At 41.4% G+C, this 18,363-nt stretch overlaps 2 protein-coding genes across 7 annotated transcripts in view; one reads left to right on the top strand and one right to left on the bottom strand.

The window, feature by feature from the left end:
- LOC110085372 (putative ATP-dependent RNA helicase DDX60) overlaps positions 1 to 18,363 on the top strand; it is a 133,018-nt gene that overhangs the window by 101,330 nt on the left and 13,325 nt on the right. For both annotated transcript variants that reach the window (XM_020805478.3, XM_020805476.3), the window contains 6 exons: positions 4,858 to 4,962; positions 5,379 to 5,579; positions 6,084 to 6,188; positions 7,926 to 8,070; positions 8,669 to 8,793; positions 18,071 to 18,218. In XM_020805478.3, coding sequence (XP_020661137.3) covers positions 4,858 to 4,962; positions 5,379 to 5,579; positions 6,084 to 6,188; positions 7,926 to 8,070; positions 8,669 to 8,793; positions 18,071 to 18,218 — 829 coding nt within the window. The remainder of the gene's footprint in view (positions 1 to 4,857; positions 4,963 to 5,378; positions 5,580 to 6,083; positions 6,189 to 7,925; positions 8,071 to 8,668; positions 8,794 to 18,070; positions 18,219 to 18,363) is intronic.
- The window catches only part of LOC110085373 (tripartite motif-containing protein 59), a 43,139-nt gene continuing 32,408 nt past the window's right edge, over positions 7,633 to 18,363 (bottom strand). The window contains exon 7 of one of the 5 annotated variants that reach the window (XM_078393860.1): positions 7,633 to 8,767. In XM_078393860.1, the coding sequence (XP_078249986.1) occupies positions 8,762 to 8,767 (6 nt within the window). In that variant the 3' untranslated portion in view covers positions 7,633 to 8,761. The remainder of the gene's footprint in view (positions 8,768 to 18,363) is intronic. The other 4 variants (XM_078393857.1, XM_073001475.2, XM_073001473.2 and 1 more) reach the window with 4 other exon arrangements.

Genomic DNA, 18,363 nt, shown 5'->3' with positions numbered 1-18,363 from the left:
CTACAAGGAAAGCCTACCTGTACAATGGAAGAAATTTCAATCCTTTACCAAATCTTCCTCATCATCCTCCATCAATCCATCATTTTCCACTGTTCTCCGCTTCCTCCTACATCTCAAATCCAAGGGCCTCTCCATCTCATCCTTGAGACCCTACCTTTCGGCAATAATATCATTTTGTTGTTGTTTAGTCGTTTAGTTGTGTCTGACTCTTCGTGACCCCAATAATATCATACCAACCTCTAAATTCTCCAGAAGCAGATTTTTTCAAACATCCAAATACAAAATGTTTTCTGAAGGGTCTCTCTCCTATCTACCCTGATACTCAACCTCCCTCTCCACAATGGTCACTAACACTTGTTTGAAACAGCTTACCAAAGCTCCTTTTGAGCCATTAGTTACAACTGACTTGAGACTCCTCACCTTTAAAAAAGCTTTTCTCATAGCCATCAGCTCAGTTCAACGACCTAGTGAACTGGCAGCTTTAAGCTATGATTACCCTTATCTACATTTTTTCCCCAATAAAGTAAGTTATTCATGGACATTTCCTTCATCCCCAAAATTGTCTCTCAATTTAATCTTTCCCAGCCGATCGTCCTTCCTTCATTTTTTCCGTCGCATTCTTCAAACCAAGAAAAAAAATACTCCATACGTTGGATGTCAGAAGAGCTCTTGCTTTTTATCTCCAACGTACCCCACATTTTAGACAGTCATCTCGTTTCTTCATAAGCCATCAGCTACCTACAAAAGTCTGTCAGGTGACTTCCTAATCTATCTCCAGATGGGTCACCTCAACCATTCATTTGGCTTATCAACTTGCTCGACAACCAGCCCCTAGAGTGGTTCGCCCTCACTCCACCAGGGCAGTGGCAGCTTCTACATCCTTTCTCCACGGCGTACCTGTTCCGGACGTCTGCACCTCTACCATTGGGGCACACGTTTATTCATCATTATAGATGCCACCTCCAGCAGAAGTCTCATGCAGCATTTGGATGTGCTATTTTAGCCTCTACCTTGGTGTGACATCCTGCCTCTGGGTAAAAGAGCTCATTAGTCACCCAGGGTATGATTCACAGAGGCCACGAAGAAGAAGAACAGGTTACCCACCTGTAATTGTACTGTAGTTCATGGAGCCCAAGAAATAAAATCTGTCACTGCCTCCGTATCTTCCCCTTCTGTTTGCCAGGAGGTGACAGGACCAGTGGCCATGATCTTAGTTTTTTGGATGTTGAGCTTCAGACCATTTTTTGTGCTCTCCTCTTTCATCTCTCTGTAAGAGGTTCTTTAATTCCTCATCACTTTCTGCCATCAGAGTGGTATTATCCACATATCTGAGATTGTTGATATTTCTTCTGGCAATCTTAATTCCAGTTTGGGATTCCTCCAGTCCAGCCTTGCGCATGATGTATTCCGCATATAAGTTAAATAAGGAGGGAGACAATATACAGCCTTGTCTTACTCCTTTCCCAATTTTAAACCAATCCGTTGTTCCATATACAGTTCTAATGATTCCTTCCTGTCCCACATATAGATTTCTCAGCAGATAGATAAGGTGGTCAGGCACTCCCATTTCTTTAAGAACTTGCCATCAGGTACCTTCGCTTCTGCTTTGAAGACACCGCCTACCAGTTTTGTTCTCTTCTATTCAGCCTCTCCGCTGCTCAGTGCACCTTCACAAAGTGCCTTGCACCAGTTGCTGCGCATCTCCGCCTACATGGCATAACTCTTTTTCCGTATATCGACTATTTGCTAATCGTATGGAACCATTACCAAGGCGCTCAAATAAACACTCATTTCATTCTCCATGCTAGCAGACCTTGGGCTCAAGGACAACTTTTCCAAGTCTTGACTGGAGCCCTCTCAAACTGCGGATTATATCAGGGCCCACCTTCTCATCTGTGGCCAGGGCTTCTCTTCCCCGGAAGAGGATAGACAAACTAAAATCTGCAATAAGGCCCTTCCATCCCATTGCATCATTTTCAGCAGATAGGGCTCAACATCTACTTGGCCTCATAGCGTCAACCACATCAGTTATCCCGCATGCCAAGCTCAAAATGAGATCCCTCCAAGCCTGGTACCTTTCTCTACTTGACCCCATGATTGCAGTGATGCCAGCCCCACCGGATGGGGCACTCATTGTCGAGGCCAGAAAATTCATGCCCTATGGACAAAAAGAACAAAGTTTACACATGAACCATCTCAAACTGCTCACCATCATCAAGGCTTTTCGTGCCTTCCATCCTCTTATAGGCAGTTCAGTTGGCCACTAACAATATGACCACACTATACTATATAAACAAGCAGGGGGTACACTCCCTTTCTCTCCTGTACCTATCAGTCCACCTCTGAGAGTGGTGTTACACCCATCACATCTTTCCTGTTGCGGTCCACGCTGCAATTCATGACAAATTTGTGGCAGACTACCTCCATCACCTCACTACTAGAACCCCACAAATGGGTCTTGGATGATGCAGTTTCCCCCCCTCAAATCTGCCATCATTGGGATACTCCTACTCTCAATGTCTTTGCCACACAAGAGAATGCCAAATGTGCCCACTACTGTTCTAGAGCAGGGAAAGACATAAACTCTCTAGGATATGACTTCATGGTCGAGTGGGGAGCCAGTCTTCTGTATCTCTTTCCCTTCATTCCTCTCATTCAAAGGACAATAATCAGGCTCCAACAATTTTGTTCCAATGCCATTCTTATAACCCCATGGTGGCCACATCAACCTTGGTTCACCTGAGAGCAATATCGAGAGACCTCAGCAGGATCTACCACCCTGACCTGGAGTCACTCAATCTCACCGCATGAAGGATTCACCTTCCATAGCAGCTGTTCTAGACAAGGCTAGAAAGCCTTCCACTCAGTGTCTGTACTGCTATAAATGGAGGACTTTCTCTACCTTTGCTGCTTCCAAGGGACTCTCTACAGCAGTGGTCTCCAACCTTGGGCCTCCAGATGTTCTTGGACTTCAACTCCCAGAAATCCTGGCCAGTAGAGGTGGTGGTGAAGGCTTCTGGGAGTTGTAGTTCAAGAACATCTGGAGGCCCAAGGTTGGGGAGCACTGCTCTACAGCACCTATCTCCTCAAGACTCTTCTCACTTTCCTTCTCCACCTCTTTCATCTTGGTATTTCACATTCCAACTTAAAAGTGTACATTTCTGCTATCATAGCACATCAACCACCGGACTCTGATTCTGCACAGCTTTTCTTTCACCCTACTTTGAAGAAATTTCTTAAAGGCCTCCAAAACATTTGTCCTCCTCAGCGACCACCACATCTGCAATGGTCTCTCCAGACATTCCTCAATGCTCTTACTCGTTCTCCCTTTGAACCGCAAGCCACTACAATTTCAAGCTTCTTTCCCTCAAGACTTTGTTTCTCGTGGCCATTATGTCTGCTGGGCGGGCTAGTGGGCTGGAAGCTCTCAGAGCTGATGCACCATATCTCCAGTTCTATCCTGACAAGGTTACCCTATATCCGGATGTCTCTTTTCTACCTAAGGTCATGTTGGAATTCTGCCTCAACCAACTTCTTGTCCTCCCTTCCTTCTTTCCATCTCTGACATCAGATCTAGAGCACATGCTCCATAATCTAGATGTCTGGCGCTCCCTCACCTTCTATGTTGACAGAACTAAATCTTTCAGAATGTCTCCGCATCTGTTCATCTGACATTATGGTCCTTGCAAAGCTTCTCTGGCCTTCTCACAAACTTTTATCTAGGTGGATAGTTCAGGCAATTATCTTGTCCTGTGAACTAGTGGGAAAACCACCACCATATACTGTTAAAGCCCACTCCACCAGGGCTGTCTCTACCTCTACTGCCTTTCTTTGTGGTATAGATGTCTCCAACATTTGTTGAGCAGCTACCTGGTCTACCCCCTTGACATTTGTGATTCACTATTGGCTGGACGTCAGATCAAAGAATGAAGCTAGCTTCAGGAGAGCTGTTCTTACCTCCTTTTTAACATGATGTCCCACCAACGGGTAAGTAAGCTTGCTAGTCACCCATTAGTGTGCATTCACAGAGACCACGAAGAAAGAGGGGTTACTTACCTGTAACCATGGCTCTTTGAGTGGTCCTCTGTGAATCCACATGTCCCGCCCGTCCTCTCCTCTGTCCATCGTATTGTTGTCTCTATCTAATTTCCTGACAGTGACAGACTTTTTGGGAATTGAGGGGACTTCAGGTGGGTGGAGCATGCGCTCCATAGGGGAATGTCCCACTAATCACATGCCTTTAAGCTCTAGAAAGTTCTGAGAGGTCCTACAAAGTTGTGGATTCACAGAGGATCACTTGAAGAACCATGGTTACAGGTAGGTAACTGCTCCTTTTTTCACTTCCTTCTGTCTGGTGGCAGACAATTCTGAGGAGAGCGAGGCTGTACATGCATAGCAGAGGCAAAGGGACGTCCATTTATGGAGGCTCTGGAACTTCCCAAAATGGTGTTTGCGCAGGTGCAGAATCCATTTGTTGTGATTACATGAATCACTACTTAGGGAACTATAATTACGATAACTAACCTATTTTTTTTTTTGTTAATTCTGCAAAAAAAAAAAAAAGGTATGATCCAGTCTAAAATATGCCCTTTGCCACATAGAAAGTTTTCATCTATGGAGGGATTGGATTTAAGGCTTATGATTTGGTTTTCTCCAAATGTTTTGAGTCACACCACATGTTTCAGCAGAGTTTTCAAGTAGCACAACTGACCGTATTTAAAGTTTCGAGTTTCAGATATGTTCATGAGTTGTGTTTTTTCAAATAGTCATGAATGCATAGATATTGGAAATATTAGTTAACAGGCTTTTAAAATTACAAGTGATTTATTTATTTATGCATCTATGTATTTATTTTAGGTTGTGACAGCCACAGGAACCTTGGCTTTAGGAGTAAACATGCCATGTAAATCTGTTGTTTTTGTACAGAATTCTGTCTACTTGGATGCTTTGAATTACAGACAGGTAATGAGATATAGTAATTACTTAAAAGAATCTAAACTAATGTTGTAGACACACACAAAAGTATAATGGGCATTACAATTTACCAGGAGGGCCTGGCGTGCTCTGGTCCATGGGATCATGAAGAGTCAGACATGACTAAACAACAAGAACAAACAGTATAGATATAACACCTGCATTTATAAAGTAAGGGTGGGCAGTGTTGTACTGTACTTTCCATCAGCTTTAGTAAGTGGTGAAGGACCATAACAACTGGAGTTCAGTGACATGAGGGGGAGGGAGGTATACATTTCCTATCACTGCAGTAAGTAAAACTGTGTAGGTCAAAACATCTGTGGATACATCTATTCACATGCGTTCATTTCAAATTCTGTTTGATTACTTGCTTTGATGTGTAATTTTGACGCATTTCTTCATAGATGTCTGGACGTGCTGGTCGGCGTGGTCAAGATTTGTTGGGAAATGTCTTTTTCTATGACATTCCATTGCCCAAAATACAGAAGCTAATTAAATCAAATGTGCCTGAACTTCGAGGACAATTTCCTCTTAAGATTACTCTGGTACTGAGACTCATGCTATTGGCTTCAAAGGCAGATGATAAAGAAGATGCAAAAGCAAAGGTAACCGTTGTACTAAACATAAATACAATTCTTGATAAAAACAGATAGCCTTTATACCTGCTTACCTTCAATCCTTTAATTATTGAATAGAATTTTCAAACTAAGGCATTGTATTAAACATTTTAAACATTATTCCACAAGTTTAAAAAAATAACACCAAATGTTACCATTCAAGGTTCCAATTTATTTTGGCAATGAATCAAATTGCTATCTGCCTCTTCTCCTGATAATAAATCCGTCACTGTTGTCACTGATAATAAAACTTCCATTGGTGCCATTCTTGTTCCCTTGCGAGTTTTATTCCACCAAAGCTAACTGATTATGTGTAGGTTTTTACTGTTGTATGTTATGAATGTTATGAGCTACTTTGGGAATTCTGGTCAAGAAGGATATAATGTATGTCTAACAAAACAAATGTAGCAGGAGGAAAAACAATTTCTATATATTCTCTAACCTTTTTATCAGATATGCTGGAAAAGTATTAATCCCACCCCTCCTCAATAGGTTTTGTCAGTCTTGAAGCATTCACTTCTGTCCTTCAATCATCCAAGGATTCTTGAAATATTGAAGCTCTATTTTTTGTTTTCTTTGCAATTTCTTGTAAAGGAGGTAAGATTTTAATTCATTTTATTTAATTAAATGGTTTATTCTTACATTTCATGTACTACAATCTTCAGATGCATAGTCTTCTGATGACCTGGGTTTTTATTTAAAAGACTGATTACATTTCATAGTCCTGTAAAATTTGTCACCTTTTGACATGTCTAAAAGCAGTAGTTGCTAGCATTGTGAGGAATATCAGCAAAATTCTGTCTGGACATCCCAAGAGACATTGATGAGGAATTTCATGCCTTGTGAAATTTCTTGCTTCCAGAGTGAGAGCAAGACAAGGAGCACTTTGGGGATATGTGGCATGGTCTTTATGGAAAATTAGTATCTCTCCCTTTGAGAAGGAATCTGCACACACACATACATACATCTAAGCACATAATGATTTGCTGATAGCTCCTGAAGATGTAAACAACAAATGTGCTTCTCATGCCTAGAAGTCTAAGCAAACAAAGGAGCAGCCATCACAGTTCTGAGTGTGCAACTTGTACAGAATTATTGTCACCAATGTGAGAATGCTCATCATGAATGACATTTCTCTTTCTCTTACAGAACAAAGAAAGACACTGCAATGTCTTGTGAAGAGAATTTGTATTCCTAGTAGTGGCTGCTGTTACTTTATTTTTAACACTCAGATGATTTAGCTTCATTGTTACCTATGGTGTTAACAGTGGAGTTTTCCTCAATAGCCATCAGCTGGTAGCAGCCATCTTATCCTTTCACAGCACTCTTGCCATTTCAGAGCATTATTCTACAGATACTCTGGGATGAAAAGATGGCAGATGGTATAAAGAGTTCAGTTTTTGCTGATAACACCACCACTAGCATTTCATATGTTTATAATATCCCTCTAAAAAGAATTCCCCCCTCTCTGTCAAAATCATTCCAAGTCCCCCTCCTTTCCAAAGCATCCTTCTGTTTTGTGAATCCACAATGTCCATAAAAATGGTAACTGTCATTCTGGTCTTAATTTATACAGAGTAAATTGATAAGTTCAGCCCTTGGTGCTTCAGTTCTCAGAACACTGCAAAATGAGGTCTATGCTGTGAAACAAATTTAGATTTGCAGAATCCACTGATATTTTTTTTGTTGCCAATACAGTGGTACCTCGACTTACGAACTTAATCTGTATTGGAATGGCGTTAGTATGTTGAAAAGTCAGTAAGTCAAGGCAAATTTTTCCATAGGAATGCATTGAAAACCATTTAATCTGTATCTGCTGTTTTTAATTTGTATGTTGAGGCGCTGTTCGTAGGTAGAGGCATTAGTTCCCATAGGAACTAATCCAAAGCCGGTTAATCTGTACTCTACCACTAGGGGGTGAATTTTTTAAAAAATTTCTTCTTTTGACCTAAGGTGAACTTAGGTTAAAAAGAGGGCAGGAAAAATTTTTTTTCTTTTGTTTTTTGGTTAAGTCCAGGCTCCGTTTGCAGATCGAAGCAACTTTTTGCGAATGGAGCCGTTCGTAACTCGAATCGTTTGCAAGTAGGGACGTTCGTAAGTTGAGGTACTACTGTATAATTTTGAAGAGATTTGTATTCTTTTGTTTAAAGTTCATATACTTTACAGTTCTTGATCACAGAAATGGGAGTATGTTTTTCCCCCCTTTCAGCTTACCAAATTTGAATCAAATGAGGAGATATTTAGGAAATTAACATAAAGACAGGATGTTTGAATTTTTCTTCTTTGATTAGGTTGGAAAAGCTATCAGAGTATTACTGTATGTTCATATTTTAGGGCTATGTGGATCGGGATGGTAATACTACAGGATTTTCTGGACTTGTGACTCATTTGCATTACCATGAGCCTTCCAATATTGTTCTAGTTGAATTTCTTGTGAAAGGTTTGTTCCACAAATTGTGTCAACCAACCAAGAAACAAGGTGAGTTGGGACTGTGGATTCTACACAACTACTCTGTTTCTCTTTTCTTGAATAATGACACATTCTTTCCTTTTTTGCTTTCATTTCATAGAGGTGTGGGTTCTCTAATATTTTATTCCAAAAATACAGGAAATTCACTTATACTCTTACTTCCTTTGAGTCACTCCAGTCCTTGTGAAGGGATTACATTTTTTATCCAGTGTATATAGATGACCACAGTGTTCTGGCCTTACCCAAGGCAGATCTCACAGGAGGGAAGACTGGGCTTTTCTCTTCAGTAAGATGAAGAATCTGCACATCAATACCTCTGTTGCTTCTTTCTCTTGTAGAATATAAAACTCAAATTTCCTTCCTGGCAGTTGGACTTTATGACCCATGGACATTACATTAGCCCAGTTTTAGGACTTTTTGCTTGAATTGCAAGTTATATACCACCTAGCCTCATGAAATGTTTGTGAATTGGAAGTTCATTTCAGGTTTTGCTTTTTGTTGATCCAATAAAATGCATCACCTAATACAGGACTTTACAGCAAGCTTGCAATTATAGCGCTTGTTATATTGTTCAGTATTTGTAATGATGTGGATTTCTGTCTCCAAGGAGAAACAAAGGTCTTCTCTGATGATGTGATGGAAAAACTTGTCCTGATATTGGCACATCTTTTTGGAAGAAGATATCTACCGGCTGCTGTTGTCAATTCTGAAAGGAAATTTTACCAGTCAAAGGTAAGATCAAAGTCTTGTTTATCACTAAAAATAAATTGAAAAGTCATGAATATGGTCAAGAAGGCGCAAAGAGGTTTTAATGCAAAACATTTTATAGACAGAAAGACAGAAATCTTTACTGGCATACTGTACAAAATTAAAACATACTAAAATGCAAATAAAACATTCAGCAACTAACATGTGGCAGGGAACAGCCAAATAACATCGTTGGGTACAGGTAAAGGTTCCCCTTGACAATTTGTCCAGTCGTGTCCAACTCTAGGGTGTGGTGTTCATCCCCGTTTCCAAGCTGTAGAGCCAGCATTTGTCCGAAGACAGTTTCTGTGGTCACGTGGCCAGCGTGACTAGACACGGAACGCTGTTACCTTCCCACTGTGGTGGTAACCTATTTATCTAATTGCATTTGTATGCTTTCAAACTGCTGGGTTGGCAGTTAAGGCTCAGCATTCAGTGACAGGATGATGTGTAACCTCTGCATGATGGAATGGATGTATCTGGCTGTTGCCAGGGAGGTTCCTTAATAATGCCACCTAGGAGGTGTCGAATTTTTCTTGGGTTGTCCCATCCAGAAAGGAAGGAAAGTGCTCATATAAGACAGGCGAATATCCTTATACAGTGGTGCCCTGCATAGCGAGGTTAATCTGTTCCGGATTAACCATCGCTATGGGGAAACATCGCTATACGGAATGGAAAAAACCACTGGAACGTTTAATGCGTTCCAATGGGGCCCAAACTCACCGTTCAGCGAAGTTTCCCCATCCGGCCGCCATTTTCGCACCCTTGGTAAGGGCAGGGTGCGAAAATGCTGCGCATGGCCATTTTGGGCATCCAGTGGCCATTTTGGAACTGCCGAACAGGTTTTTAAAAAATCGCTATGCAAAAATCGGTAAGCAAAACGCTTGCCGATCATCGCAAAGCGATTTTTGTCCATTCAGAACATTGGTATGCGATCGCATTAGCGATCGCAAAATCTGCATCGCTATGTGGATTCATCATTAAATGGTGCGCTCGTTATGCGAGGCACCACTGTACAAGATACAGTAAAACAACATACGCTGCAACGATTCAGCCACTCCCTGACCACAAAGGCAGACTCTCAGTTCTGTGAGTAAACCCGTATATCTGCCCTGTGCTAAGTTCAAAGGTACAATATTGCACCTAGCAAGGGTGAATGTCCATCGATGTTGGGGATAATCTAAAAGATAAGAGGTAATTCGGTTTTCTGTCATGGGAGAGGGGCAACTGAAAATATATCGGGGAGCAGACCCTTTGTGCAGCACTTTGCAGGGTTTGCCTCTAAATATCCAGAATTCTATTTTTGATTGTACAGAATACCCAGGATGGGGTATTGAACACAGCAGATCTGTTGACAACCCCAGGGTCTTGTTTTTCTTGATAAATAGGGCAAAACCTTTTGGAAAAACTCTGTCAGAAAGCAGCGCTTGGAATAGGATGTCCTGGGCTGAGAAGAAACAGATTCTGACCCAGTATTTAAGGAATCTGAGCCAAGCCAGGGTCTCAATCCCGTGTTGGCCATCTTAAAGGCATAGGGTTGCATAGGAGACACAGCGAAGTAGGCCAAAGATTTTATACAGGAACCTAGATTAGATCTTCTCCACAGAGCCTTATAGGGACACCATAAAGAAGCTGTGCTGCAAATTTGGCATTAAAAATATGCAGCACAGTGGGGATGTATGAGTGGCCCCAAGTAGTGTGGAAGTGTAAGATAGCCTGCACTGAAAGCTTTGCTGACTTAATCACTGTCTGCCAGTGAGTCGACTAAGTGTGTCTATAATGAAAAAAGACACTCAAATACTTTAACTCTCTGATCTTCTGGATAGAGTTGCCATTGAAAGAACAGGAAAAGGGTTTCCATGCTTTGCCAAAGACTATAATTTTAGATTTCTCAAAATTTAGTTGGAGCTTGTTTTGTATTAAGTAGTCATGTCAATCTCTAACCTAGCCGCTTTAGGCCGACCCTTGTGCGGGACAGGAGAACCATATCATCCTCATATAATAGGATTGGAATCTGTATAGGGCCTAGTTTGAGGCTGTGGCCATTGATACTATGTAGGAGTTGGGAAAGATCATAAATAAGTTAAACAGAGTTGGCGCCAGAACACAGCCTTGCTTCACTCCTCTGTTGGAGAAAATCTGACTGCAAAGGGCCCCCTGCGTTATCAGGTATAGCCCGCATGGAGGTTTTGAATCAGAAAGAGGAGCCTCTTACCAATGCCCAACCTAGAGCACTTTAGCCATAGGACATCTCTGTCAATAGAATCAAACTTTTACTTACTTTTACTTTTATTGAACTTATACCCCGCCCCTCTAGACAAAGTCTACTCGGGGCGGCTTACATGAGTAATAAAATACAATAAAATGACATACATAAAAACCTGCTAACTAATATCTATATACATTTGCAAGACGGGATAGTTAAGAAACAGAAAATAAGTTAATTGACTGGAGGGAAGGCCTGCCTAAAGAGCCAGGTTTTTAAATGGCTTTTACAAACGCCCAGCGAGGGAGCCAGACAGATTTCCGTAGGGAGAGTATTCCATAGCCGAGGCTCCTTTAGGTCTAAGGAAAGCTGCAAACAGACGAGTGTTGCACTGCAAAGCGTATATGGAGGTCAGATGTGATCGGATCATACAGTGGTCTAGTGTAGACTTCCCTGCCTTAAAACCTGCTTGTTCAGGGCCCAAGATTTCTTGGTCTAGAAGCCAGTCTTGTAATTTTTGGAGTAGGTAGCTGGCATACAACTTTCCAGTGATGGCCAGAAAGCTTATTGATTTGCTGGGGATTTCTTTCTTTAATTTATTTTTTATTTTTAACAACTAGGGATGAGGTAAGGAGTACAAAAGGTAGAGGGGGATATGGGTGGAAAAAAGAAGGGGATGGAGAACACAAAATGTACTGTCATCCAATCTGTTCATGTTGCAATATCAAATCGACTTTCTGCCTTTCTACAATTTGATTGCCCTCAAGGTTTCAATTTTCAGTTACATCTTAGTTTAATTCTATGTTATTCAAACACTATCTGGTGACTCAAGCCATTTACATAATAAATCCCATCGTTCAGTTGCCTTTTGTATCGGACAGTTTTCCAACACTTCTGATAGAATATCCATTTCTGCCGTTTCCCATATCTTCTCAATGAGTTCCTCTTGTTTCGGTATCTCTGATTTTTTTCAACAGAGTATGTACTGCTATCCAATACTGTTTCGCTGCTCTACAAGTCCATCACATATGGTAAAAGCTTCCTTCTTGTGCTTCACACTTCCAACAAACATTTGACACCTCTGTATAAATCTTTGACAATTTTTCCGGAGTCATATGCCACCTATAAAAAATCTTATATATGTTCTCCTTGAAATTTACCAATTTTGTGAGCTTGATGTTATTTTTCCATATTTGCAACCACTGATCAATATCGGTATTATGTCCTATATTTTGTGCCCACCTAATCATACATTCTTTTACCATCTCATCTTGCATTTTAATTTCAAGCTAATAATTATACATTTTCTTAATTACTTTATCATTTGAGCCCAGCAGAATTTTATCGAATATTGTTTGTTCTGTGTAAAAGTCCTCCATTTTCTTCTATACCTAGATTCCACTTGTGCTCTGGACCACCAGTCTACAGTGGTGCCTCGCATTACGACATTAATTCGTTCCAGCGAAATCACTGTAGAATGAAAACATCGTAAAATGAAAATAAAAAGCCCATTGAAACACATTAAAACCCAGTTAATGCATTCCAATGGGCTGGAAACTCACTGTCCAGCGAAGATCCTCCATAGGGCAGCCATTTTCAGTGCCTGTGCAGCGATGAATCCGTCCCAAAAAACAGCGGAGAGCCATTTTATTTACCTGGTGGCCATTTTGAAACCGCCGATCAACTGGAGGAAAATCGTCATTTTGCGAAGAATCGGTTCCCGAAGCAGGGAACCGATCATTGCAAAGAGAAAAAAACAACCATTCAGACCATCATTTTATGATCGCAAAAAGATCGTCATAATGTGGTTTTGTCGTAATGCAGGGCAACCGTAATGCGAGGCACCACTGCATATGTTTTGTGTTTCTAACTCTTCTTTGGACTTTAACTCACAATCATTTTAATAGATCTTGATATCTTAGAAGTTTCACTTCTGTCATGAGGTTAGGTTCGTCATGAGGCAGGGGATGCCTTACCATGGATGGGAATCACTGTGGCCTGTGTCCATGCTTTGGGCATGATGCCAAATCTGATAACAGATGTAAATCGGCGAGAACAGGCACCTACCAATTAGGGTCACCCTTTAGCAGTTCCAGAGGAAGGGCATCCAGACCTGGTGCCTTTCCAGTTCTAAGGTGTCCTATGAACTTTTTAATTTTGCTAGTTGTGACTAGGAACCATTCTGGAAGATATCTGGGTAGAAGCAGATTGGTTGGCACTGTGGACTTGCCGCTATCATTATAAATGGCCATGAAGTGCTGTTCCCATGTCTCAGCTGGTATATAGGGAAAGACCTGTGAGTTCTTATTAAAAATGGAAGAACCCAAAACCACGTCCCAACATTTTTTTGTTATTATCGGAGTTGATAGCCTGAGCTAAATGAGACCAGTGGTCCAGAATGTGGTTTTCTGGCACAAAATACTGTGTAGGGAGCCTGGAGGCCCTTGAAGTTCTGTAGTGATTATAGATCCTGTGCATATCCAGCTTCACAGCAAGACATTCCTTGTCTAGCCTAGGACAAGCCTGGGGCTTGACTGTTCTGACATTGTTGAGGGAACTGGCCAAGGCTAGCTATTATAGTGTATGTTAGGCTCTCAAAACGTTTGATGTGATCGTCAGAGTACCTTGCTTAATTGGTTTTTCAAAGAGATACTTTGCTCTATGATTCCATTTGATTCTTGGCAAGATCAAAGGGCACTCATGAAGTGCCGTATTTGGCAAAACTATAGTCTGTACCAAGAGCAAGCTAAAACATAAGGGGAGATGGTTGCTAGCAAGGGGCTCACCCACCTGGAATTCAGCCACACATGGAAGTAGGGAAACAGGGATCAGGATATAGTCAATCATGCTGGATCCATGGGGGAAAATGTACGTGAACCCGCCATCATCAGCAAGCTCTTTAAGGCCATATAGCCAAATTAGGCCTCTAATTAGACAAAGTTTTGTCAAATGGGTCCCTGCATCATTGGTTTGATGGTCTTTAGACTGCCTCTCTGGGACATAGAGATGTAATAGGGAGGCATCTCTGGACATATCCAACACACGATCAAATATGGCCTCTTCCTGTCCTATTCTAGCACTGAAGTCAGCAAAAGAGGGATCCCTAGAAACCTAAGATCAAGGTTATCCAAGGTGTGACTCAAGGCTTCCCATTGACAGACCCTGTGTGACTTAGAAGAGGCTGGGGATATAAACATTGGCTATCAATATTTCACAGGTCCTAGTTTTAAGTTTTATAGTCTGGATTTTGCAGCTACCATCAAACATGAGAACATAACCTGAAGATAAGCAATCGGCAACCAGTACTGCCAGGCCCCCAGACGAGTGGCCCTTTGCCTTGAGCCTCTGTACTGGAAGGGAGTATGAGGCATATCCTGTTAGTAGGACAGCATGAACTGCCCATGTTTCTTGAAGTAGGATAATAAAACATTTTATATAATTGATTTGTTTAAAGAAAGTACTTTCCTATTTGGATGCCACTCTTTCTGCTTTCTATATTTTTATTTTACATTTTTCAATCCTCTCCCTTAAACCTTTAAACAACAGATTCAGTTTGTACACTGCACAGGATAATTTTCTGTTCTTTTAAAAATATTACAGATGCTGGTTAGAAAGATTTCTATTGTTGAAAAGAATTATTTATCTCCCAAACAAATATTTTTCTTTATTACATATATCCTGTATGTCACACATATGGGTTGGTCCTGTATACATGCAAGAGTCTTCTACAGCTAAAGCAAAATCAAAATCATTTAGATGAGAGCCCCAGCTATGTCCTCACATAGGGATATAATCATGGGCCCCCATTTCACCCTTAGTTCCTTTTCACCCTTTGATTTGTCAAAACCCTGCATTAGGTTCTTCTCTTTCAGTTCGCTTCCTGCAATCTCTTTCTGCATTCTTGATTCTGGACTCAGTTTTTCATCTTGATTTCTCCTTTCGATCCCCCCGGCACAAACCTCACATTTGCAACTCCAGATGAAACTTTGACTTGGCTCTTTAACAATGCCATGACCTCCAAGGCCTTCTTCAAAAAATATATCCAGTGTGGTAGTAAAATGCCTAACACTGAGGACACTCAAGCGCATCTTCTGTCCTTGTGAAAGGCTATGTGGTACAGAAGTGCCCCCACTGCCAGAATTTATCCAAATCAGCCTCACAGAATAAACAACTTTGGTTGGCTTCAAGTGTCACCCTGGAAGAGGGCCCTGCAGGCTTTTGAACAGACTTCCCAGTATAAGGATCTGAACCTTTCCATGACTGTGCTGAATCACGACCACAGACTTTGATGTTAGTGGCACTCTTGACACTCATCACCCACAACCACAGTCTCCCTCACATGGTATACAAAGCCGCATTACCTCCTAGCTGAAATCTGTTTCAGCTACAAAGACTCAACCAGGACTGTTACTACAGATGTCACTCTGACCCACTGCAAGGTGAAAGACTGGTGGTCCCCAAAGGAGCACAACTTCCGTATCAGAACAACTTACTGGAACTATTTGCAGCTTGGAAGGCTCTCTTGAGTATTCCAGTCCATTCCAACAGGACACTCCACACACAGCCTAATAAGCAACACAACAGTTATGTTTTACCTGAACAAGGAGGGAAATGCTCTTTCCACCTTTTCCTCAACCTCACAGTTCAGATCTGGCATTGGTGTGTCAAGCGGTCCATATATCTTTTAACATGCACAATGTGACAGCAGACAAGCTCAGTTGTGCTCCACAGACATGCCATGATTAGCAATTCATGGCCTAACTCACAGATTGTTTCAGAGGTGGGGACTCATGTATCAACCTCTTTCCTTTTTAAACAAATACCCAGTACCCTAAATGCTGCACCAGATTCCTGGAAGAGACTAACTCCTTAGAGGATGCTTTCCATTATTCTTGGAGCACCCTCTCCTATGCACCTAAATGTACATTCCATTGATCACTCAAGCCATTGCCAAACTGTGAGATCAAGCAAGATGCATTCTTGTGACCTTATGGTGGCTTTGACAACACTGATTCCCTCACCTTCTCCATCTCTCCGAACAAACTATTGCAGCCTTCCCATGATTCCCAGCCTTCCTTTCCCTGCCTACCTGCAGGCACAGCATGAAATCTATCTTCACCATTTGGATCTCTCCAGTCTCTGCCTCATTGCTTAGTTCATTCCTTTCTGACTTTACTTCCACAAGTGGCCTCTATTCTACATGCTGTGTGGAATCCTACATGGAATTCCTGCTGAACCAAATAAAGCTCTTTTCTCTCATTCCTTCACAACTGGGACATGCCTGTATTTTCAGTGTCACTCACTACTATGCTCTCCTACCATCTTTTCAAGCCTTTGGCGATCTGTGACCTTCACCTTCTTTAGTACCAGATCACATATTTAGGCACTAGGGATCTCTCACTAATCTCCTTGAGTTCACCTGGTGGCCATTTTGACCTATTTCTCCTGGCCCTCAAAACATTTTGCTTCACTCTCCAGCCTTCAATGCCTCCTAATCTCCCACAATGGATACTTAAATTGGTGCTCCCCAAATTGCAGAACCACCTTTTCAAGCCTCTGGTACTGTAGTTTGTGACCTAGCAGCTCTTTGTTGCAAACCACTCTTCTTTTCATTTCACAAGGACAAGGTGACTATCCAATTCTCCTTCCTTCCAAGGTTGTTTCTACTTCCACTGGAGCCAAGACAATCTTCCTACCTTCTTTCCATCCCTCTCTTATCTAGAAACATTTCCCTACATGCCTTGGGTCATAGAAGAGCATTGGCATTCTACATTATTAGGACTTGCTTCTTTCAAAAAAGACTAATCATTCTTTTGTGGCACATGATCAACCTATAAAAGGGCAACCTATATTTGCTGAGCAACAGTTGAAAGTGGTAACAGCCACCATTCATGTGGGCTACGACTTGGCATACCTTCCATAAAAACTCTATTAGTATCATTGCCATTCCACTGCCTGGCTACAAGGAATCCCTCTTAATACAGCATGCAGAGCCGCAACCTAGTCATAGCTTACATCAGTCATCCACTATTACCTGATGGATATCAGGATTCAGCAAGAAGCATTCTTGGGATCCATAGTGCTATCATAGGTGCTTCCATGACAGTGACTACTTGGTAAATCAGCTTGAAAAACCACAAATATATGCAGTGCACAGAGATCAAAATGAAAAAGAGCAGGTTGTTTAACTCTAGTTCTTCACATGGTCATCTGTACATTCATACATCCCACTCTCCTTGGATGACTGTAAGTCACTTATGTCAGTGGTTCTTAACCTTTTTGAAAGAAACGCACCCTTGAGCCATTGAGGAAGTTATCATCGCCCCCCTCCCCACGGTGATGATATCTTATTTATTTATTTATTTATTTATTTATTTATTTATTTATTTATTTATTTATTTATTTATTTATTTATTTATTTATTTATTTATTTATGACACTTAAATCCAATGACCCCTGAAAACAAAATTAAATTCCAAGAAAATGAAATGCCCCCCAAAAAGTAACATTTAATGATTTAGTTGCAAGTGAATTTTAAGACGCAAAAAGAAATATTAAAAGGGCATAAAAACAAATGCAGGAACTAAAAATTTCAAGACAAAAAGTCTGAAACTAAATTAAAATTGGAGGAAAATATATATTCATGCACACTGTAAAAAGGCTGCAGCCATCTTCACAGGTTTGGCTTGCTCCAGCGCCCCCCTACCGCCCCCTTTTGCTCCAGCGCCCCCACGCCGCCCCTTTTCGTTCTACCGCCCCCCTGAAAAATGAAATCGCCCCCTGGGGGGCATTATTGCCCACGTTAAGAACCACTGACTTATGTCATCATCTGCTACTTTGCAGTGGACTTCCGGAACTGAGGGTGAGGTGGGAGCCTACACTTGTATCCTTAGTGGGATTGCGGGACAGGACCTGCCTAAATTCCTTTACTTTTGTTTTAGATATACAAAACTGAGATATCTGTTTTTGCATAGGACAAACCCATATGTGTGAATGCACAGATGGCCACTCAGAGAACCACAGTTACAGGAAAGAAACTTGTTTTTCTGCTTTTAGGTGTTTCTGGAAGATCTCCCTGAAGATTTTGCTGTTGCTTTGCATGAATACAACTCCAAAATAGAAGACAATTTTGGACAGTTTCTACAGATGGTTTCCTCATTAGCAGATATGAACCAGGAATACCAGCTTCCACTTTCAGAACTCAGTAAGCAGGAATGGTTATATTTCAGTGTAATCAAACAAAAACAGCAGGCTTCCCAGTGGTGTGCGGCATTTTAGAGAATAGTGGTGCCTCGCAAGACGATTGCCTTGTGGGACGATTAATCTGCAGGACGATTGGTTTTTGTGAT

Source organism: Pogona vitticeps, chromosome 5 (genome assembly GCF_051106095.1).
Source record: "Pogona vitticeps strain Pit_001003342236 chromosome 5, PviZW2.1, whole genome shotgun sequence".
In the NCBI taxonomy this organism is placed as follows: domain Eukaryota; kingdom Metazoa; phylum Chordata; class Lepidosauria; order Squamata; family Agamidae; genus Pogona; species Pogona vitticeps.
The sequence above is the reverse complement of the archived record's forward strand: the minus strand, read 5'-3'. Positions and strand labels throughout refer to the sequence as shown.